The following is a 25,534-nucleotide window of genomic DNA, read 5'->3' as shown; positions in this document are numbered from 1 at the left end:
CAAATACTCGTTCCACCCCCTCACAAAAAAAAAAAAAAAAAAAAAACTACCTGCCTCTCTCTACAGTCACAACACCATCAATCGTTGCTTTCCAGGAGGCCGCCCTATACCTGGAGACACGCTCATGTACGCTCCACATTACTCCAAACTACACCCTGGATTTTCCTTGCGCATTTAACCTTTAGTTTTTTTTTTAACTGCGTACTACCTCTTTCTGCCACGTCACACTGCTACCCCAGTTAGCTTTGTGGTCAAGCTGCAATCTGGAATTTGTCTTCAAGGTTTTATGTTTCAAGGCCTACGTGATTAAAAAAAAAAAAAAGGATCATTGAGAGACAGAGACATTTGTCGCGTCGTTTTTTCTTCATCTTATTATTTGTTAAGAAATGAAACAACGTTTGCACAGTTCTGTTAATTCGTTTTCTCTACAAAGGCAGCAATGGTGAGTAATTTCTTTCATGTCATCGTCTTTCAACGCGTTATCAAAGTCAGACATCTTGATTATGATTGTATATTTCCGTAAAATTGGCATATTTACAATTATGGAGTTTTGTCCGGACTTTGAATCTGGAATGGCCGTTACAAACATCAATGATCAAACTGGGTATACATGGGACAAAAAAATGAAAACTCTTGGTAATATCATAATATCAATATTTTATATTAATGTGTTTGCATATACTAGATCGGATTTAAACTTTCTTTATCATCATTGCCAAATTGTCACACATCTGCTGCTCAAAGTGGGCAATTTCTAGTGCCAGATGCCATCATGAAAAATTTTATGCTCCCTTCGTACATTCTAGTAAAGTGCGTCACGTGTGGAGAGAATGAAACCAACTTGTCAATAGACCAGTTCGTAATTCCACTTTGCGCATGAGCAGAAAAAGGTCATTTGTACCAACAGGCATTTTGGTTTATCAATTCACTGAAATGAGCATCTATGTGATGATTATTCATGTGATCCTTAACATCTGATTAGTGCTTGCCAGCACATCCACCTGATAGCACGCCTGGCATTTGCAATATCAAAAGAAAAAGCATATTGCATTCCATACGAAACAATATATTAGATGCCTGCTAAAATGTCAACTGACGGACTATTCTGGTCACCTGGTCTAAGCACAAGCTCATTCTTTGTTTGAACATAAATTCCACAAATTGTTATGTCGTGCAAGCTTATGCATTATACCGCTTTGAAAACGAGTGAAGTGCCTAACCAACTGAGAAAAAAGAAAGGTCGTTTGTACCAAGGTGTACATGAGCTAATTACGAACTGGCTTATAACATGCAATGCAGAGCACGTTCTCAGCTTAAATACTCGAAGAAATGTTATTGTATGTATGTATGTGTGTGTGTGTGTGTGTGTGTGTGTGTGTGTGTGTGTCGATGTCTTTGTGTGGGTGATTTAATGAAAAAAAAAATCAAGTGGTCAAGTGGTTCAGGTTCAGGTTTAATGACATTAATTTGCAGCAAATATGAATAATTATATAATTATAAGTGTACAAGTAACATGCGGTCAAAAATGTATGAGAACTTTGCGCCTTGGATAAAGCATATAGATTAAAAAAAGACTTTCGACCTTAATTGTTAGTCTGGACAATTATCAGTCACTGGTTGCTTCAGACATTTAGTTTTTCTGCCGCATTTGTCTTCTTTTTATTTTCTAGCGAACCACCCTTTTATTTGGTCTGTTCTTTGCCAACGCCATGATAGGTAATTATGGCCTTGATCTTATGTCCTTTTCTCTTGCATTGTGATATCTTTACATGAGACAAAATTGTGCAGCTCCTTGAGTTATGTCTTCTCCGTAGTCTTCATACGTATGCATGAATTAATCAAAGTTCTATTTAACATATCAAATACATTTCTCAATGATTAGATTTAGTTATTCTTCTGTTCCAGTGATAAATTCATAATGTTCCATTGTAAACAACAAAATGTCATAAAACTTGAGGCATATAACATACAAATAAGAGCTAGAAATAACAGTTCTTAAACACTGAAAAAAATCTGAGATGAAGGGATGATTTCTTATTGCCTGAACTATAAGAGGTTTTAATTATTTTGTGATCTCGTGTGTAAGCCAGACTAATCCGCGCACTAACCATGCTAACCGATCGACGAACATTTCTATGCCACAGTACATTGGAAGCTGTATACTAGTACTTCATATAGCTTTGGGTACGGTCACAGTTAGAATCCGCTGGAATTTAGATAGCCCAACGACTTTGGAGTAGTAGAGCGGGCTGTAAAAGCTCCAGCGATGCCCGAGCGATGCCCTTTCAATTTCCCATTCATTGCCGGTCGATTTTAGGTGGCGAAATCGGGGGATCTCCGCGCGAAGTCTGGGCTGTGACCGAATTATATAAAAGAGAACTTTCACAAGCAAATCTTCAAACCATGATACCAGCTCATCTTCTCTATCTTTCTTCCTTCTCTCTCTCTCTCTCTCTTCTCAATCTCTCTTCTTCTTTCCTATTTTTTTTTTTTTTTTTTTGCATGACAGGGACTTGGGTTGGGATTTGTCTGGTGGTTTGTCCATAGGACTAGTTAAGTTTAAATTCCTAGTTCGTGTAATTTGATTTTGTAATTCCTGTTTTCATGTACAAAAATAGAAGATCAATGACCTATGATATATGTATAACTATTTTACTATTTTGGGGTGTGAATGCGCCCTACAAGCATTGCTTTTATTAGGATTCCTCCCCATTTCCATCTTTTTCAACGGCACTTCAGAATGCTTTTTGAGGGTTTTTCTTTTTACCTTATCAATGGTATATCCATAAATTTCGCTTATCATAATTTGTTAAGTTGATGTATATGCACATATATCTTATGTTTAGAATTTCATGTTTTGTTGGAGATGGAAAAATGAATGAATGAATAATGAAATAAAAATATTACTACTACTACTACTACTACTACTACTACTACTACTACTACTACTCTACTACTACTACTACTACTACTACTACTACTACTACTACTACTACTACTACTACTACTACTACTACTACTACTACTAATACTCTACTACTACTACTACTACTACTACTACTAAACAACTGCTAATGATAATGATAATAATGATAGTAATAATAATAATAACAATAATAATATTAACAACAATAATAACAATAATGATAATCAAAACACTAATCTTAGTCACTCTTAGATTGTAATGTTTCAGAATATCTTTGCTTCCTAACTGCGTTTACTTTATTTTTCTATTTCTTTATTCAGTATTGTCATTGTAAATTTTCTTTTCATTCATTTCGTCATTATTCAGCTGTAGATAAAAGTGAAGAAATGACGCAACCAGAAACTGCATGTCAACGTAGCAACCCAAAGTTGTAGTTTTCGTCTCATCCTCCCAAAAGTATCTGCCCCTGTCTTCCCTGTTCCCCATGTTGCTAGCCGTGTCCTCTGCTGCGTGGGCCACCTGAGAGTGTCAGGTAGAAGCTAAGCAGCCGCCTCTTGTATCTTTCAGGGGGAGATATCGTGCTGGGGTTGCCTTGCCTCTGTCCCTCCCCCTACCTTTTCCAGACACCCCTGGTTCCTCGATCGTCAGCCTCTCTGTACATTTTATGCCATTTTCATTTTAGATATTATTTTGTTTGTCCTGTTTGATGTTGCCGCCCTGGCACCAAACGTAGTTTGGCGATGGCGGCGGATGGAAAGTGAGCAGGCGAAGCAGAAATTTTAACTCCGCGATGAAACTTCAGTGGCGATCGAGCGATGCCATTCAAAAGTCAAGACAAAACATCGTTGCTGCCAGTCGGTTCCCAAGCAAAAGTGGCTAAAATCTTGCTACCCGACCGCCATGACCGCCGAGCTGGCTGATTTTGGGGGTGTGACCGCAGCCTTTGTCATAGAATATACAACACAGAAAAACTTGCCGCTTTCTTATTATACAACATAATTGCAGTGCATATTATCTAGTATGAATGCGTCTGTAAAGAAGTTACCTGGTTTCAAAAAAAAAAAAAACAAAAAAAAAAAACGAGTGTTAATTTAGGAGCGCTCATAACGCGTTGCGGTCTAATAGTAATGTAGACTATTAACGCACATAGGATTTACGCTGTGGCACATAAAGATTTTGAGTGCGATATGGACATGGAGTGGAAGCGCAAATTTAATGACTGTGCATCATCTGCTCGACAAAGATTCTAGTTTAGATGCAGAGTATGAGACAGCACGAGAAACAGTAGTGAAAAGATTAAACAGTGAAAGAATTCCAGTTAGATAGAGAGATCGAGAGACAAAGATTTACAGAGAACCATCTTTTCATTATTTTTCTTTTGTTTAACTCTCCAAATTGATTTTTCCTCCTCTTTCCGTTGTTGATATTCGATCTAATTTATCGTAGTTTTGTTATTGCGTTGTCGCAGTGGCGGATGGGGGGGGGGGCGGGCGCATCGGGTACAAGCCCCCCCCCCCCTTTTAATTTTGTAAAGGCGCCCCCCAATTCCCCCCCCCCCCCTTTGCGGAATTTTTGGATCCGTCCCTGCGTTGTGTGGGCATTCTAACTTATTTACATATGGGGTGGGTAAGGCATAATCAAATTGATTTAAGTCGAGTTTAGCTTAATGTATGTCTCTAAGTATCTTTTGTGCATTTTATGCTTGGGAATTTCTTTAAGTGCCATATATAGTAATGTAAATTGTCATTTTCGTTTGTATTATTTTAAGGTCTATCATAATGAAAGATAAACTCAGATTAAGCTTTTTGAAGAAGTTCATATCATTTGTAATCATAATTAGTACATTTTGTGCATGTGTGTGATTCAACGTCTGTATTCCGTTTCTTAATAAGTTTCTTGCGTTTGAAGTGTGATTTTCCGTGAACCTATTTTTGAGGTCCTTATCTAAAATAAAATACAAGATACTTCTCTTTAACGTATCTCCTTTATTCTCCAACACCCATTTGCTCTAATCTCTGTAGCCACTTTGATTACTTTGTTTCCTTTCACAACCTCCAAAAAGGAATTCAAACAGTGAAAAGGATATTTTGATAATAATTTTTGATATCGTAGTTTTTAACAATAATTTCATACATAACGGGTATCCCTAGAGGACATACATCACACTCTACTTCGCTTCTCATGTATGTGTAAAATATGGATGAGATACATTGTTTGTTTGTGGTATTATATTCCTTTGAAATGTGGAGTTCAGTTGTGATTTGAAAAGTATGAAAATGAAGACATGAACATTTTATAGAAATTTTATTAGCGTATAGAAATTTTGCGATTCATTATGCTAAGAACTCTTCCGACAATGTCCGATATTTTAGATCATCACGTGGCAATAGAAGTTATGGCAATACGTGTGATTACAAAACTTCTTCATAGTGTCTGAAAGCCTGGAAATCCTTATCAGCTATACGTGTGTCATTTTCCAACTCTTTTCAACTTCAATACCATGTCATACCATGCCATAAAAAAACTCTGTCCTTGCGTTTGCAGCCCATGGTGTATGCAGGAACAAGTACAATGCCACCTACACTTTCCCCATACACATGCACCAACAGTGCAAGATAAAGACAGTCAACGACACAGCAGTTCAACTAATCCCAAAGTTCATAAAGCGGGCTTCCTCTCCAAAGAGTTGCGCTCAGGGTGGCTACTGGATTTGTCGCCTTCCGGGTGAGCTGATTGTTGTTTAGTTTAATTTAATTTAATTCTATTTGTTCTTGTGTGGTTTTATTTCTCAATGTAATTATATATTTAGTTCCTTTTGCCAGGTACGGTAACAAATTGATGCAAAGTATGCAAGGAAAAGTGACGGTAAACATCAACATAGGAAATGGCGATGAAGTGATAACACTGCCATTTAAAATAACTATAGGAAGTCAACTATATTGCGTAAAAAAAGCCTATGTCAAGGATACACTAGTTACCTGTTTTGTCAAACAATACAGGTAACTACTGTTCATACAAAGGACTTTAATTGGATTGGTCCCACGAGTAATCAGACCTTAAATTGTGTCATTCAAATTTGTAAACCAGAAAAAAATAATAAACATACTTCTTCTTCTTATTTCTTCCTTGCAGTTTTAGCAACGCAAAAATTGCACGACAAAAGCATGTCATTTAATATTCTTATTTCCGTCATTCGTAGAGTTAAATGTTAGTAAAACACACATTGGGTCTGATTTGAACTTCAGTTTGCATTGTACAATGTAAATGCTACAATCTTTTACAGAAATGCAAAATTGAATGACCGAACATTAATAGGCCCAACATTTAAATGACCAACTTCACGACGATATTATATATAACACTCAACCAAAAAGTAAGTTTGACTGGATATATCTCAAAAAGTATTTTACTGATTTTACTCATAACATGAATGGCATATCATTGCCACCAGATATCATTATTGGTGTGAAAAAAAGCATTATTTTTTATGTCAAAATGTATGGGGAAAAAAAGTTGCACTTAAGGTTATTTGAAGCATATTGTATACATTTCCTATGTAAGTTAGTAAATGAACTTTTTAAATTGTTATGTAATTCTCAGGAATTTCTTCAGGTACAATGTACTTCCCTATTAAACAGATGTTATGCATACTTTTTAAACAATAGGCCTTTTCAATATGAAAATGTTGGTCAAAGCTATGTGCTTTTTAATTCCAATTTGGGTTGATCACATTAATCTGTTTATGGCCATTTTGCATCATGCAGCGTCTGCAAATTTGTGAAAGAGGGAAGAGATGCCGGCTGGTCATTGAAGCGGATGGTGGACATACCAATACTTCACTGTATGCTCATGAAGAGAAAGAGATAGAGAAATATGCAATAAACCATGCTTAAAAGTTCAGAATCATGAGTGATTGTTTGATTATTTGTATAAAAGTCAATGCAAATCACTAAAGTGCAACTTTTTTCCATGCATTTTGACATAAAATGCTTTTTTTTTTCACACCAATAATGATATCTGGTGGCAATGATATGCCATTCATATTATGAGTAATACAATTCCCTGTCCATTCCCGTTTGAATTTTGAAAATCGGTAAAATACTTTTTGAGAAATGCTAAGGAGGAACTTACTTTTTTGGTTGAGTGTATATATGTATGTATATATATATATATATATATATATGCATACATGTATATATTTGTGACTTTGAATGACGCGATTATCGATTTGAATGGCAAACGAGTGAAAAAGACAGCTAAAGATATATATTGTTGACATTTAATGCTTTTGACTTAATGTTTCTAAATTTGATAGAAGTTCTGATTTACATGAGTGTAAAAAAAACCCAAAAAATTCATTTACACAACGCGGTATTGTATTTACTTGAAGTTCACAATTTTAACAACTCCTGTAACATACACTTATGTATGTTGTTGGTCCTTCGTGGGTGTATGCTTGAAAAGGTAATCTATTTCATCAAACAGATTGTTGGAAAGAGCCGTGCCAAATTGGCGTATGTGAGGAAACCAAGACTAATTTCAAGTGCCACTGTACTGAGGGGTTTACCGGTGACGTCTGTGAATTTGGTAAGGCTAAGCGAAACTCTTTCTTTCCATTTTGAGACAGGTTGTCGATGTTGTTTTCATCTGAAGTAATCATCTTCATCTTCATCTACCAAGCTTCATCATACCACTGGCTGAAGGGGAAAAATAATAATCTTCCCTAACTTTCAAGCAACACATAATTTCCAATCTTCCCAAACCTTCAAGCAACACATAATCTTCCCTAAGTTTTGTTTCAAACAGAGATGGAATGCAATATGCCAGCATTCATGGCAGTATTCTACTTTCGTGACATACCGTCTACTGAGGCATTTTACATTTCCCCTTTTGATGTACGATGGGCATGACATTTAGCCATTAAACCTGTTTAAAGGGATTGTTTAGTTTTGGTTGAGACCTACACGTAATTTTAGGTTTCTAACATTTTTTGGTGAGATAATCAGAAACCTTTTATGAAATATGAAAGAGCATGTAGTTCTGAGGAATTCAACGTTTATTTGATGAAAATTGGTTTTGAAGTGGCTGAGATATCAAAAAAAAAAAAGCGATTCTAATAAAATGTGGGACCCACACTTTATTACAATCGCTTTGTTTTACTTTGTTTTTGGATGTTTCAGTCATTCAAAACCTGATTTTCATCAAATAAACTTTGAATTCCTCTTAAATTGGTATGCTCTGTACTATTTCATACGTGTTTTCTTGGTATCTCGCAAAAAGTTGGAAGCCCAATTCTCATCTCCACCAATACTGTCCCATCCCTTTAATTACAATCATAGGTATATGGTTAATTGAGTTGTGTAATTCTATACAGTTTTGAGGAGAGTGCATGCATGCCAGACATGTTAAATCTATTCTTTTAAAGTAAACATTTCCTTGTCATGTTTTCTGCCGGTATCGATTTCCCTGAAGATGTCTCGTGATTAATACAATCAGTGTGAAATGATTTCCCTAGCGACCAGTCATTTCATAATTTTGCTAAAGGCAGTTAGCCCGCAGACATTAACAGGTGCAAAACAAACAAAAAGTGATCACATAATTCATATATAACGGTGTAGTTGACACAACTCTGGAGCAGTTACCGATGAAACAAAAATTAATAATGTCTAACATTATTTTTGGGAGCAATTGTCGGAGGAGCATAATATCATATCTAAAAATCTTGTTGTTGTTGTTGTTGTTGTTGTTGTTGATAGAACCAATCTTAGTTTTTGGAATTAGTTTAAATAGATGTCATCAGTGATCTATGTTATCTAATTGCTTTTCTGTCATGTTTGTGTAAATCAAATCGAAGGCAGACATTTGCAGATAAAAAAAGGGCATATGTTCATAGACGCGACTTTGTTGATATTCCTTTACCTCTTGAAATACTTATTGTTAATGTATTAATCGTATTGACTCATTGCTAACACCCAGTCAACTGACTTCCTTACCATTTAAGACACACGTATGTATACGTAAGCCAAAATTTACTCACAAGCGTCAGGAGGCTTTATATAAGAAATGATCTGAGTCTGATGTAAAACTTATCACAAGATTAGGTGCTGTCTTTCATATTCTTTGTTACTGGTTGTGTGTGCGTGTGTATGTGTGTGTGTGTGTGTGTGAGTGTGTGTTTGTGTGAGTTTCTTATTTTATCAAACTTACATTTGTACTCAATAATGATTCAAGATTCAAATTTATTTTCACTTCCATCAAATAAACAAAGAAATTATATACAATGCATGTGTACAGGATATTTGTAATAATTGCAGAATGTGATTTAACAAAGTACATAATGAAAATGGGTAGCAGATGAACCCCCCCCCCCCCCCGCAATGATATCTTTGTTAATATATACATAAAGTGTAGAATACAAGTTAACTAAGGATGGGGATGGAAATGAAGGGTCCCACTAAGAAGCAAAAATTGTACGATATGGAACCCTCAGAAAATACACAAGACAGCGATATAAAACAAAATAAAACGAACCGATGTCAACTGACATGAAATCAATATAATTGGGAAGGGAAAAAATTAAAGAAAGAAAAAAGAAAAAAAAAAAGGAAAAAAAGAACTATACAGCATGATATGATATTGACGGGTGCTCTCATTATTCTAGTTATTATGATCACTCGAGCTCAACAACCATTGCATCTAATTGACTGTTCAATGTTTTCAATGGTCACGCTACAGTGAATGATTGCCCAGACGGCTGGGTGAATAATACTGACAGCGGATCTTGCTACATGCTGGTGAAGTCAGAGGAAACCTACAGTGCCGCAAAAAACATTTGTGAACGACACAACGCACAGGTTGTCAGTTTGAACACCAAGGAAGAGCTGGAGTTCGTCTGGCAGTACGTTTCTAACGAACTAACCTCCTACAAGGAATTCTGGATAGGTATTCATTTTTATTTGTTTATTCACTTTTTTCCCCTTCTGGGCGCTTGCTAGTGTTTCTCTGTATGGGGGCTTTGTGTGCGTGGCTATAAGGGCTAATAAATCAATTATTTTTTTTTTCCTCAATGAGATAGGGATCCACGTCACATGCGTTCCAAAAGTTTTGGTACTTTACTTTCTGTCATTCTAGGCAATTTTGCAGGATTATTCTTTGCAACATTATCAAGTGCATAGATATAGATGTAATTTACCTTACCTATGTATTTGCAGGAAGAAAAAAAAAAGAATCAAAAGCATCATATTGACGCTTTTAAGTGCACTGGTGCAAATCACGCAAAATCTGTACACGTACACCTAGAACTGAATGCAGGAATGACATGTCAATTTGGATGATATCTTTCTTTTATGAATTCTTTCCCATGCCTATTTAAAAATTTCCTGTATCCTTTCAGAACTAGACACATGCATTCTGAGCTAAATCCGATGAGAAAATGATAAAGAGCTTAGTCATTCTAGATTAGATAAGTACTACACAGAAAGGCTAAATGCAATCAAATATCTGTTTTCTTCATTAAATTACCATTTTGTTAGAAGCATTTCGGAGGTGTAATGGTAGGATATTTGCTTCCATTATTGTCTCTTGTCTGCAAAACCCTTTTTGACCGTCTTGAATTCATATATCTCTACGCACTCGTTAGACTACACATAGCCATATTTGATTTCGCTGCTCCTCCTCCTCCACCTCTTTGCCGCAGGACTGAATCATGTGAATACCAGTGACTGGCAGTGGGAAGACGGAACCAGCCTGCGCATTGCACCCAGCGCTTTTTGGGCGGTAGGTGAACCCAACAATTGGCTTTCCCAGCAGGAGGATAACGCTCACGTGACAAGCAACTCAAAAGTTAATGACGCGAGTGGCAGCTTAAGTTACTACTTCGTCTGCGAGATGAAATTACTGGATCCTAAGGTGAAATTGTGATGGGCTATCAATAGGCAGTCTTTCGCTTACAGTAAATAGGAGATTTGATTTGATTTACCGTCCAACAAGGACATTCAGCTTTCACATGGTTTGACAATACAGATACATATACATACACATTTCGATAATACATATAGAACTAAACAGAAAAGTAACATTCTAACAAATAATACATTAGAAATTGCTACATGCTTAAATGTTATAAATGAGACACAAAAGATACATTGTATATGCTGTTAAATAACAGTATCACACATTATACTACATGAATAACAAATATAAACGCTACTTATATACTGTTTAAACAGACTTATATAAAATTGTACGTAATATCTTTAATAAAATAATCTTTAACCTTTTACTATATGATACATCCACAAACATCAAATTACACATGATTTCTTACAAAACTCATGAAGTCATTCTAATCTCTCGTTTCTTCAAACGATTTAACGGGCCAACTTCAATCATATCACTTATATATATTGTGATGTAATTTCCATATCTTGTGCATTAAATATAATAGTGTCCACATTGCTAGTACTTCTGATTGATTAAAAAAAATGTTGATGATATCTGAAATTTCTTAAATTGTCGACCTAATTCATTATGATTGACTTGTGCAACATTACAGCTCCTACACCTCCTAAAAGTTACAACGGTAGCACTATACAGGATCCTGAGAGAGTCAAGCTACAACCCACTACAGGTTCAAACCACTAAATATGTACAATTTAGTGAAATACTTGTCGCAATAGTTTTACCAAAGAAAAAATAAAGCAACGACCGATTGTCATAAGTTTCGGGTAATAGTTACCGTTAGTACATTGTTAACTAGAACTACCGAGAATTTGAACATCCAGTTATGATTCTTTCGGAAGTTATTCATTCATAAAGATAGTAAACCCGCCAAAAACAGCATGTCGCAAATTAAACGTTTTGCCGATATGTTACTATTATGCAAATGAAAGCATGATCTTTTTTCATTAAAACTTGTTCTAAGGCAAATTAGACCATTTGACTACACGTTAGAATAAAAAGAAATATAATTGAAAACTATTCAGTTGAATTATTTTACAAGTCAAATTTGTCGCAAAGGCCTGTGAAACATACGTTACCATGATTTCAAGTTTTCCTTTAAAACATTCCCTGGGGTTGAAATTGTGAATTATCCGTCCTAAAAACTTAGAAAATGTCTCGTCCAATGCTGTAAACAATAGTTGTGCCACCTGGTTATCTGCTGCAGAGAAAAAGCTTCAAGCACTAACATGTTTCAGACCGTATGGTTAAGAAATGAAACATACGTTACCACCGCTATGGAAAATTACAAATGAAAATGTTACAAGGAAGATACCAAACATAGGCATGGTACCCCAATCTCTCCACTGAGTTTTCAATTATGAGCCATTACTAATCGCTTGAAAAAGTCATATCGAAGGTCAGATGTAACTTACGTTACCGAAACATACGTTACCCCCGAAAAAATAATCTTAATTAGATTCGCTAACATTGCAGCCATTCATCGATAAAAAAAAGTGGTATCTAGAGCCATCTTACTCCATAGTTGCTTAGAAACAGTCCTTGCGACAAAATAGCGCATCACGTTGACGACTCACAGGGACTGGACTGCACGAGATCTTTCTCAGTATATGAGCGAACGGAATATATATTCTCAAAGTCATGTTTAACGTAATTATATTCAAATATTGGTGCTTTTTTACTATAAGCAAGTACTTTGGTGTTTGTTTTGTCGAGGAGAATAACAAGTTTACATCTCACTCAGATATTTATACAACATTAAGAAACCTAAACATAGGGTCAATATTGTAACGTAGGTTTCACTTAAGGTAACGTAGGTTTCAATTTTACATCTGCATGTACACTGTCGTACTTTTCACCAAAGCTTTATCCTAAAAGAGACTAATATCCATAAATAAACAGATGAAAAACATATTTCAATTTTAGGCTTGCACTAACCATTCTTTTTGGCGATAATCATTGTCAATGAGGCCCTGAATACCTTGGTAACGTAGGTTTCAATCACTCTAAATCATTCCAATATGTACGGTAATGATATATATGAATGATGAAAATAATGGTTTTCATTTTAATTATCATATCATTTACTTCAAAGTTATAGTGATTGTAGCCTACCAAATTCATTATGTGACACTTCATTCCTTGTAATTAGAGGTAACGTAGGTTACGTATAAATGTAAGAATATCTTAGTACTGATTTGCAGTATGGATTTTCTTATTTCTCTGGTAAGGGAATCTTAATATTACTCCTTGGGTTCCAAGAGGTCAAAATGGGAAAATCAAGAGCCAAGATTCAGGCCGATTATATACTGAAGAAGGAAAAAGGAAAAGATTGGAGAAGAAGCCTTCCTTACTCTTAAAAAAAAAAAATGAGTGAAAATAGTACACTCTTCATGGAGTGAATATAAAAAAGAGTGAATTTAGAAGAAAATTGGAATGAATTTTGAGTGAAAAAAGTTCATTTTCACTAGTTTTTGGGTGAGCTCAGGGACCACTCGAAGATTTAGGAGTGGTCCTTGTGGTCACTCTGAAGAGTAAAAATGAACATTTCACTCTAGATTCACTCTTTTTTTTTATTCACCCCATTAAGAGTGAATACTTTCACTCGATTTCTTTATAGAGTAAATCCGAGAAACAACGTGTAAAAAGGTATTACGTTCCTGCAGAAAATCTTAAGAGTTGGGAAAAACAAGAGCGCAGAAAAAAAATGAAAGAGTTAAAAAACACAGAGCCTTCGGCAAGAAAATAAAAGAAGACTTAAACCGATCTCAGCAAAGGGTGAATGAAGGTGATAATGTCGACTTGACTGACAAGGATTGACAAGGAAATTGATTCACAAATTACAAAAAAAAAAAAAAAAAATGCTAATGATGTATACTTATGCATGCTTTACAATGAAAGGTACTGGATAAAAGTGTTGGCTTGTAGATATCAAATTGAAAGGATGAATATGTAAATTTTCTTGTTTATGCACCGAAAATCATCTATAAAAAATTCTACCCAATCTAACTCTTCCGAGATATTAATGAAAATATGAAGTTTAACCAAGAAAATAGAAGAAAGCGTCATACTAACGCTCTTATACCAACTTTTATATCATTTCACTATGATACAACTCGCCACTTTTGCATTATTCTCTCCTACACTGGTTCTTACCCAGAATACCTTTTATTTAAAGTTGCCTTTTGCAGAAAAAGACCAGATTGTGAGTTTACAGTTGTCTTTTACAATGATTTCATATACATTGAAGACATTTTATATGTCACTGAACTTTTATTCTATGTAATGGAAATAGAAGAATTGGAATTTGTTCTTCTGAAATTTCTATGCCTTTTCCATTGCCTCTTTCCCCTCCCCCCCCCCCCGGGGGGGGGGGGGTATCCAAATTATGAAAGGTGCGCCTTTTTGTGTTTATCAGTTTTGTCTTTATAGACTAGTGCATGTGTCATACGTCAGTTATACTCTCAATCTAAAACCGTGAGAAAGCTGTCTAATTACGTGACCACTCTTAAATTGTTTATAATTCTGTATTTTTGTGACTATTACCCGATCTAGCATTATTGTTGCTTAAAACTTAGAGATTTTTTGGCACATTATTGAATAATGTGCCAAGAAATCTGTACGTTTTAAGCAACAATAATGCATGGTTTGTTCATTAAGGAAACTCGTGATAATCATGCATTATTAATCATAAAGCAGCGCTGGTGTTTGCATTTTAAACTGCACAGGCTCGCTGTGATTTATTACACATTTTTCACTCTTATGCCTGATATACCTTATTGATGTAAACTTTAATATGCTAAACAGTTAAGTACTGACCAGCTTGTGCACTCACACTGTGCAATGTTGTTTAGCGATGTATCGTTCCTTTTTAATGCACTTTCCAATGCACCTCCACTTTCGAGTGATTAATATTTCAATCTGGAAACATTTGAAACATACGTTACAATTATTGGTTATAGTACACACTGATACAATTTAGGGGTTCTTGACAATGTCTTTTGTGACTCTTATATAAATGCATTCCTTTGATTTAAACAGGGAACTTCAACAGATAATTTTGCAGTGAAACTCATAATATTTAGACAAAATAAACTGTTGAAATTTAGATATTTTATTCCAATTTTTCATTTTAGGCCAAATGTATATACTATAAGGACGATAACATCAGACGACAATTTAATAAATCTGTTTCCAGAAGTACTGAAGGTCTTGCAACGCTGGTACTCTTGATATTTGTTAGAACTCTTAAGATTTATCTTCTTTTTTAGTGTCTAATATATTTACGTAACAAACGTGACTCATATGCGTAACAAACGTTACCAAGGTTTAAACAGTCACATTTTCATTTGTCATATGGTGACTGGGATTGTTTGAAAATATGTGTAGGACAAATCCATCTAAAATCATTTGGCAGTTTTCTGCAAGTTCTATGTGTACGAATAAAAAAAAAATATAGGAAACAATATAACTTTACATAGTTAACAATCTCCATCATATCTATCAATATCTTAATTTACGGTTACAGTAACTCATCAAATGAATGAAAAATATAGCAGGCACATTGAAATAAGAATGGTCATATCTTCGAAACTATCCACCAATAGAAGGATAGTTGCATTGTCCATCCCTAAACAGAATGAATATGGTCAAAGAAAAATAAGCGCAGTAACGTAAGTTACAGTGGTGAAATTTTCATGTTCAGCTTCAAATTTCAGAACATAAAAAGTTTGCAACATTTGTTGCTCATTTTTGTTTAAGTTGAAATTCAGTGTATCCTCTTGTAATTTTTCGTTGTCGGAATGTTTTTGAGAAAACTTTATTTTTTCAAAATTTCAAAACCTAAATTGTACATTTTTAATGGTTTTGGGAATACATATAAGCTATGATAACCATTACATTAGTACTCATACTTTGAAATCGTTATATGAAATACTGTGGTAGACAGACATGCGCGTATAGGCCTACTTGTGTACTTATTCCTACGCTATTTTCACTCAGTTCTTAATCTTTTATTTCCCCCTTTTCTTTCTCTTTTCTTTTACTTGTTTTGCTCTTTGTGCTTTCCTACTTAAAGGGATCGTATAGTTTTGGTTGAGACCTAATTTCAGGTTTCTAACATTTTTTGGTGAGATAATGAGAAACCTTTTATGAAATATGAAAGAGCATGTAATTCTATGAGGAATTCAGCATTTATTTGATGAAAATTGGTTTTGAAATGGCTGAGATATCCAAAAAAGAGCGATTCTAATAAAGTGTGGGACCCACACTTTATTACGATCCCTTTGTTTTACTTTGTTTTTGGATGTGTCAGTCATTCCAAACCCGATTTTCATCAAATAAACTTTGAATTCCTCTTAAAATGGTATGCTGTGTACTATAAGTGTTTTCTTGGTATCTCGCAAAAAGTTAAAAAACCCCATTCTCATCTCCAACAATACTGTACCATCCCTTTAAGCTTTAATGGTTACTGTATGTCATCAGTATATACTTTGTGCCCTCTCTCCATTGAAAAACGTATTCACTTTGGTATTATTTTTTCCCCTGGAACCTGCGGAATACAAGCTTTGCTTTTGTGATTCTCTTCATATTTCACATGTTATTGAGAATTGAGGGGGTCGGTGCAATATAGTGCTAACCCACACAATAGTCATTTTGAGAAAATCGCTGTTGAATGTTTGGAAAGTCCATACATTGTACATTAATAAAACATGAATGCATGCATTTTTTACCATCTTATTGGTTGAATTCAAATATGATATTTTCATGGAGGTTAGAGTGAAGGATAAGGATTATGAAAATGCATGTAACTCAATTTTGACAAAAGTGTGGGTTAGCACTATATTGCACAGACCCCCTCAATTGTATTTTTTATGTAGATACACTGACATATTTTCTAGACATGATTCACTTTATATCGTAAATATATATATTATGTCTTAAGTAATTATTTTGTACCTTGCTTGTTTGTATTTTCTTTTTCTTTTCTTTTGTGTGCTTAGTATAAATATGTTTAACCTAGATGGCAAGTGAAATATGAAAATAAATGTGCTGGAAATGTTATTTGATATTTGATATTTGATACTTTTGATACTACAATTTCATGACAAGCGTAATACAAACAAATACATTTTTCTTTTGTACAAACCATAGGATTTTTGAAAAAAGAATTGATTAATTTGATGAATACAAAATACTGACAATAGATACAAATTACACGGTACATTAAAGATAAAGAAAAATAATTTAAAGGTACAATCTAAGGGGAGCAATTGCAGAAAAAGGCTGTATCCTATAAGCTTACGCATCACTGTTCACTGTGTCTCGAGTGTAAGACCGGTGCAGTTTCAGTAATTCAATTCAATTCATTACTATCCATCAATTTTCAAATCAACTAATCACCTAATTCAGTCGTGGATTGCGCGAAGAGGATATCGTGTTATTCATTCCTCCATGATGGGAATGTCTCATCAATAAAAGAAATTATGAAAAAAAAATGATGTGTGATTTCTTTTACTTTTGTTGTTTATTATTTTCATAATGGGATGAAATGGCAATGGTATAATCAAAAGGATAATATTGTTGTACAGTGCAATGTGATTACGAAACTTTGCCCTTTATCCGCTTTCCTAGAGTGATGCCAAACTGAATTTCACGTGACATGCACATTGCACAAGGAAACATGGTGTTTGTGAATGATACAGGTTGTCCTTTCACAATGGAGTTGGGCTGTGTGTATGTGTGGTTTGTGTGTGTCTGTGTGTGTGTGTGTGTGTGTGTGTGTATGTATGTTTGTGTGGAAGGAAGAGAGTATATCGTATTTGTGATGGTATATGTTTATGTTGTCGTTTAGGTGATATGCAAGGATTTTTCTTTATCCGCTTTCCTAGAGTGATGCCAAACTAAATTCACGTGACATGCACATTGCACAAGGAAACATGGTGTTTGTGAATGATACAGGTTGTCCTTTCACAATGGAGTTGGGCTGTGTGTATGTGTGTGTTTTTTTTGTGTGTGTGTGTGTGTGTGTGTGTGTGTGTATGTTTGTGTGGAAGGAAGAGAGTATATCTTATTTGTGATGGTATATGTTTATGTTGTCGTTTAGGTGATATGCAAGGATTTTTTTTTTGTGGAAACGCATTAGCTTTTTTGTTGTGCTGTGTGTGTGTGTTGTGTTGTGTTGTGTTGTGTGTGTGTGTGTGTGTGTGTGTGTGTGTGTGTGTGTGTGTGTGTGTGTGTGTGTGTGTGTGTGTGTACATAGTTCTCATATTGGCTCAGTGTGCTTTGCGTACTGAAAACTGAAAACACACAAGGGAGCCGTTATAGGTAGACGCATGAGCAGTCGGAAGGGAGGAGGGTTAATAAGTTGTAGAACATAACACATCGATGCAAAGTGTTAGTGAAAAGTTGTATCAATCCGTTTGTGATGAAAGTTTTCTTCCCTGTCAAACTGCGTGTAGATTCTTACTGACATCAGAAGTTACACACTACAGGTAACATCTTGATATTATTCCAAAATGGTTAGGCTACCTTGGTTTACACTGCATATCCCCGTTCTGTATTTGCTATCATGACTATCAGACTATTCCTCATAACCGCAGTAATACATAAATAAATTTCAACAAGAACAAGAACAACAACGGATAATTAGATCCTGCTGATGATTAAAACACGTATAAAGGTGATGTGTCTTCACATTTAATCTACACTACATTGATACAGAATTATTCTATTTTTTCTATTGCTACTGAAATAATTTTAATGAATTATACTAATTTGTCGACTGTGAGTCACTTTTTTTTTACAATGATTTCATACCCATGTTGTACAAGTTCTTATGTGTATTTATCGCTGTTGTTTTTCATATGAACTTTATATGTATGTCAAGTGAACCCCTTTGAAAATCAGCTCTGCTGAAAGGGCTATCCACCCCTGTATTGCTAAATAAATAAGCCAATTGGTTAAAGTCCTAATATATTAGATGCTATACGAAATTTAAACTCAGCTATTATGCCAATGATTTACATTGATCTGACAGGCATTTATCAAGTGACAATATTGACATTTTTTGGGGTTAGATGTAGATTTTAGACAATGTGAAATTAAAACTTGTTCAATCGGCAGCATTTACTTTTTTGAAACATTCAAACTGCCCTACAGGGGATGGCTAGTAACTGCCTTTTATGATCAATGGGAAACAGTGGGGATGCTGGGGGATGATTGTTCCAATCCTCGTGGGATCCATTTAAGAGTACACTATATATCTATTGTGTGAAAATTACTTGCTTCAGAATGGTCTCACATTCAAGTAATGTGCAGTTTAATGTTTCCAGGTTAGCATGCCTGCACAGTGACGGGGCGATCGTTAACGGGCCGTTAAGCGTCATGGACGCCAATCTCTCACATACCACCACACTTTGGGGACCCCCAAAGTGCTCTCAAGAAAATCATAAATGAGTGCTTGTCTTGTGGTGCCAGAAGTATTCGATACCCACACACTTGATTTAAAAAAACAAAACAAAACAAATAAACAAACAAACAAACAAACAAACCCAACATCAAAAACAACAACAACGAACAACTCGTCAGCAAACGCCGGTTTATAATTTCTCTTTTCGTATTTCATATCTGTATCGCAAAACCATAGAAAAAGTGCATAACAAAATGCTCACCAAGGAGTAAAAAAAAAAACACCCACAGTTAATTTAATCAGGCCATCAAAGATAGAAAAAAAAAGTTTTCAGTTTTCAGTTTGATTCATTTTTGATGCTATAAGCATAAACTTCTCACTGATGAGTTGTAAAGGTTGAGCTGAACCATTAGAACCTTGTAAAATATACAAAGTGATTGTTGATACATGCATCTGCTGACAAGGGCACGTAGGTAGCAATTTCCAGGCACCCGTAATGCCGACTATTGTATCATAATCCGATTCAAGGACAGCAGTTTGCCGTGTATAAAAGTGTGCACGTATACCTATATTGCCGATTGCTGTTGCATATAGTTTTGAAGGTTTCAGTTTTCAGTATGATTTATTTTTAATGCTAAGCATAAACTTCTCACTGATGAGTTGTAATGCTTGAGCTGAACCAGGAGAAGCTTGTAAAATATACAAACTGATTGTTAAATGATAGATGCATCGAAAGGGCATGTAAGCCCTTTTTACACTTGTGTTTCTTAACCCCGTACTTTCTCTGACCCAGGACTATCGTTAGTCCCGTACCAATTTTTTCAGCTTTTTACACTCGCCAATAGTCCCGTACTAAGCTCTTGTCCGGGGCTGAGGAGAAAACTGACCTTTTTAGACTCGTATTTCTAGTCCGGTACTTTCCAAACCACATGAATATTCATGATTACGCTGTGCACTGTACACGTACACGCACGCACCGGCAGCACTTGATTACCTCGTTTCTGATTGGTCAGTGGGGGTCGGACTTAGTCTCCGTCGCTTAGCCCCGGATTATTTTTTTCGTTCTGTTTACACTCGCTTGCTTGGCACCGCAATTGCGGGGTTAGCACCGCAATTGCGGTGCTAACCCTACTATTTTGCAGGGCCAGATAGTACCGGACTATCGGTGGGGCTAGCCCACTTTGGCAAAAACAAGTGTAAACAGAAAGTGGGCTAAGGAAAGTGCGGTACCAACGGTGGGGCTAAGGTCCCCCTTAGCCCCACCGTTGGTACGGGACTAAGCCAAAATTTGCAAGTGTAAAAAGCCCTGTAGTCATTTCCAGGCACCCGTAATGCTGACGATTGTATTATGATCCGACTCAAGGACAGCAGTCCGCCATGAAGTAATGTGTGCATGCAGTGTGTACGTATACCTTTAATTGCATAGTTTTGAAGTTGGTTGAAGCCTTTAATATTCATTTCATTTCATGAGGTTGGTGGGAGAGTGCATTTGCGATTATGAATAATACATCGCATGATAAAAACTGGAACAAATTGTATCTGTACATGCAATGAGACCGCTCTGTGCGATAGGCATGTCACTTTCCTATAAACCAAATTAGGTTTGACACTGTGATAAAGTCGACTCTCGTTAAAGATAGACAGTACAGGTAAACTAGTAGAGATACAAAAGTTTTTTATTAAAGTTTGTCAAATTCCTAAGGAATTTTGGATTAGTGTAAGTTTTTGCTAAAGAGTATGAGCAGTTAGAATAATGTGAGCTAGAAATGCTATTAGGCCTACCGTGCAGTACATAGGCGTATACATTCCCAAACCAATATGGTGAGTTTTGTTATTTATTTATAACGTTTGATTACAGTGACGAAATATGATTTTGTATCTTAAAACAAGCCAGGACATCCAAAGTACACACAAAATAATCACTCATAGCATTTAGGCCTACCTTCTACCCCTTTTATACTGGGCGTTGGCTCGCTTTTGGTGCAGACCTCAAGCGACCTTTACAAAGGAGATCACCATCAAAAGCATCATCAAAAGCTTAATACGTCTATGACCAAGGACGATCAAATGACAAGGGTCCCATTTCATAAAAAAAAAGTTGAGAGGATAATATCCTCTCAACTTTTTTTTGTTGTTGTTGTGGGGGGGGGGGCGGGGTCAAAGGGTGAATGGTACACCTGGGCCCCATAAATAAGAAAGATGCTAAAATGGCAATTAACTTTGTTACTCTTGCTGGAATGGCAGTTCGTCATGGTAACAACAAGGATCTATAGTTTCCTGATTGGCTGTTGCTACGGGTAGTTGTTACTGTAGTAAGAGTTACGTAACTCTTACTACAGTAACAACTACCCGTAGCAACAGCCAATCAGGAAACTATAGATCCTTGTTGTTACCATGACGAACTGCCATTCCAGCAAGAGTAACAAAGTTAATTGCCATTTTAGCATCTTTCTTATTTATGGGGCCCAGGTGTACCATTCACCCTTTGACCCCCCCCCCCCCACACACACACACAAACGTACTTAAAAACCCCAAACAAAACAAAACACGCAAAAACAACAATAACAACAATGATAACAACAACAAACATTTGGCTGGTATACGTACATGTTCTCACTCAACAGCGTTCTATGTATGATTGGCGCATGTATGATAAGTTATGTGTGAAGGACAGCAAATTGATATATAGATTTTTTTTTTTCAGAACTCACATTTCCCACTTGTTTTAAGATAACGTCCGACATACCCTTTCTCTCTCATCAAGACAAGGCCTGCGACACTTCAGACTCTAGCGTAGGAGGAGGTGGGGTGTTGTAGCACTTGGAAGCTGTGAAGAATAATGGGCATCTACATACTTCTTACAAGCGGTGGTCTCGTTACGGGTGAAGGGAATGAAGTCAAAAAATAAATTATTGACTTGGACTGTACAGTACTGGTTGAGGTGAGGATTCGGCATGTAACGTTTTGAGAGATATTTAGAAACCGCTCAATGAAATGTTAAAGAGCATACAATTCTAAGGGGAATCAAGCGTTTGTTTGATTAAAATTGGTTTTGAAATGACTGAGATAACTAAAAAAAAGGTAAAACAAGGAGATCCTATATAATAAAGGTCGTGGCCTGTCAATTTTATTAGGACCGCTTTTTTTGATGTCTCAGCCATTTCAAGGCCAATTTTCAAACGTTGAATCCGTCTTGAAATTACATGTTCTTTCATATTCCATTAGATGTTTCTCATTAAATCACCAAAAATGTTATAAACCTGAATCCTCTCCTCAACCAGTACTGTAGTCCCTTTCTCGGGAATATTCTTGATATAACTCGGGGATGGTAGGAAGAGATTCCAGAATAACTGTCATGGCCCTCACGGAAATAAAGGATGTGTTCAACCAAGATAGCTCCTATACCGAAATGCACTTAAAACCTATGGTTATGGTTTTGAATCAAATCAGCGAATCTGATTTTCAATAGTGCATCTGTGAATATTTCAAATGAATGATATCCCAGTGAACCACCTCATTATCAAGGGAAAGAAGATTTTACACTTTCCTCTCCATTTCTCACTTTAAGTGAGAAATGGAGAGGAAAGTGTAAAATAACAAAACACGTTTTTAAATCATAGTAAGCATTTTATTACTTCGAATTTTCGTTGTCATCAAAAGCTCATTAAGCAATTTTTATGGAATATATCTGCATCAACATCTAATGAAGACATAAAATCATGAGAAATATAATATGACTCTCATTATTGCGTTTTCTTTTATTCCTTCATTGAAAGACTGAATCTCATAACGTCCTCTTTAACAAATCTTTGTAGACCTACGATCATCAATACACAAAACACTGATAGCACGAATTCTCTTTTCAACCAGAGTTTGATATGATTGAAACTGGTATCCTCATTCTACCATACTGAGTCTTGGAACACACATCTACGAAAGGACAATGTCTTTCACAACACCGTTCGTATTTCATTTATCCTGTACATGGTCAAAGGCTGTGTCTTTCTTACTAGTGGCTTTCGTAGATGTTGAGCATATTTATGTTGACAATACATTGCATCACAGCTCCTACTTGGATGTACTTTACAACATGGAACTGATAGTAGGTCTCACTTAACACACATTAGGCATTACAGTAATAGGCAATCTATAACTTTGGGGTATTAAAATAGAAAAAAAAAAAACCAGAGCGACTGTCGGCGAATGAGAAGTAATATGTATGGGACAAGCCTTCATTCATGGGTTTGAACAAGAATCCTAAATTCTCAGTGTTTTGTGGGGCTTAATGTACAGGTTAGTGTTTTTTATTCCGAAGGTTCTTTAGTCTAACCCCTTTCTTTTTTGCCTAGTGTCAAACTCGTGTTCCTTGTTTGCCTAATGTCGGACTCATGGGCCTTGTGTACCTAATGTCGGGCTCATGGCCCTTATCTAACTATTGTAGTGTCGAGCTCATGAATTGTATGACTTGTGGGTGTCGAACTCTCTTGACATGCACCTTCCCAACTCGGCCCCCCCCCCCCCCCCCGGGGGGGGGGGGGAATATATATAATAAATAAATCAAGTTGTAACAAAGTTATATCCAGGGCCTGGGGCGTAAATTTGCATTGTTCCTTATACAGAGATTGAACATGTATAACAGAAACATAACAGGTTATATCACCAGCACCAAAGCGAGGTCAATGTAAAATGCGAAATTCATTTTCTTTTGAACCCTTTTAATGAGACGTTCTATCTTCTTCTTTTTTTTTTTTTTTTTTTTTTACTTTTCATGCTTGAATGCGAATTATGCGATTATGATTATCATCAGTTATATATTGACAAGGTATTTCTAATATATTACCAATGTGATACAGGATTTCCCATCCAATTTCGCACTTAGTGCATGCAGGAATATAAATTGGTCATTCAATTTTGCCATATAAATATGGTTTCCAAAAAGTGCAAAACCACCACTCAGAAACGCTATTTGGCAGCCAAAATACTTGCAGCGGAATGATTTGATAACGATACCACTCAATGGTAGAAACGCCCCCATATTTGTCGTTTGTATTTGTTTTGTTTTGTTTTTTGTTTTTTTGCTGTTTGTTTTGTTAATATAGGTTATCCCTTTCAAATATATTGCACTTAGTGCACGTAAAAATATAGATACATAATTCAAATTTGCACGAAGTGCAAGAAAGAAAATGTCAAAATTTCCATTTTTACTGCAAATTAATGTCATAACGCTGCAACCACAAATGCCAAAACTCACTGCCTGCATTATAATAATGAAAATGATGAATCAGACTATAGTTGTTTGATCGACGTTTGTCTGCCCGTATGTCTGTTAAATGGGATGAAACTTGGTGGGTGGATGTAGGTGGGTCCCAGAATTACCCGCAAATGTCATAATGCATCAACCAAAAACGTGAAACTCGTTACTTGCATTGTAATATATTACTAGAAATGTCGCTATGGCGACTGGACAATGCCTCCGCTATAATGCATGGTTCTCCCAATAGGTCTATAGTATGATGTCTTTGACAGTGTGTGATGACAGTTTCACATAATTAGCAAAATATTAAATCGACAGGTTTGTCACAAATGTGTTGAATGTTCACTTTCCTTGAACTAGGTTTGCTATTACTGTCTGAGAGTGCTGGTTCATGATTTGGGGGGGGGGGATTTGAGGATTTTTACTTGACTTTTGACCCTTTCATAAGTTTATGGATTGGGTAATTTCCAAGGTATGGAGAAAAAATTGTAATTTCAGTATTGAATAGTAAAATTTGTTGCATTTTACCTGGCCTTTGACAGACAGACAGACAGACAAACGTTGATCAAATCATAGTATGATTCACTTTTTTTTTTCACTATTATAATGCAATCAATGAGTTTTGACATTTGCGGTTGGCGCGTTATGACATTTGGCTGCGGGCAATTCTGGGATCAACCTTCAACCACCCACCCACCAAGTTTGATCCCAATAAACAGACAGACGGACAGACAGACAAACGTTGATCAAATTATATTCGGTTTCACTATTTTTCATTATTATAATGCGAGCAATGAGTTTTAACATTTGTGGTTGACGCGTTATGACATTTGCAGTAAAAAAAAAGGACATTTTGACATTTGTGGTCGACGTGTTATGACATTTGCAGTTAATCAGATTTTGACATTCGTGGTCAACGTGTTATGACATTTGTGGTAATTTTGACATTTGTGGTTGATGCGTTACGACATTTAAAGTTAAAAAG

At 35.8% G+C, this 25,534-nt stretch overlaps 1 protein-coding gene across 1 annotated transcript; it reads left to right on the top strand.

Annotated features, from left to right (window-relative positions):
• The first annotated feature begins 3,826 nt into the window (after positions 1 to 3,826).
• LOC140227815 (C-type lectin domain family 10 member A-like) lies at positions 3,827 to 10,846 on the top strand. The gene is made up of 4 exons (XM_072308210.1): positions 3,827 to 3,854; positions 5,471 to 5,650; positions 9,662 to 9,868; positions 10,623 to 10,846. Exons 1-4 carry the CDS (start codon positions 3,827 to 3,829, stop codon positions 10,844 to 10,846), a joined length of 639 nt encoding a protein of 212 aa, XP_072164311.1.
• Positions 10,847 to 25,534: the final 14,688 nt, after the last annotated feature.

This window comes from Diadema setosum, chromosome 4 (assembly GCF_964275005.1).
Source record: "Diadema setosum chromosome 4, eeDiaSeto1, whole genome shotgun sequence".
In the NCBI taxonomy this organism is placed as follows: domain Eukaryota; kingdom Metazoa; phylum Echinodermata; class Echinoidea; order Diadematoida; family Diadematidae; genus Diadema; species Diadema setosum.
This window is presented reverse-complemented; position numbering and strand designations above follow the sequence as displayed.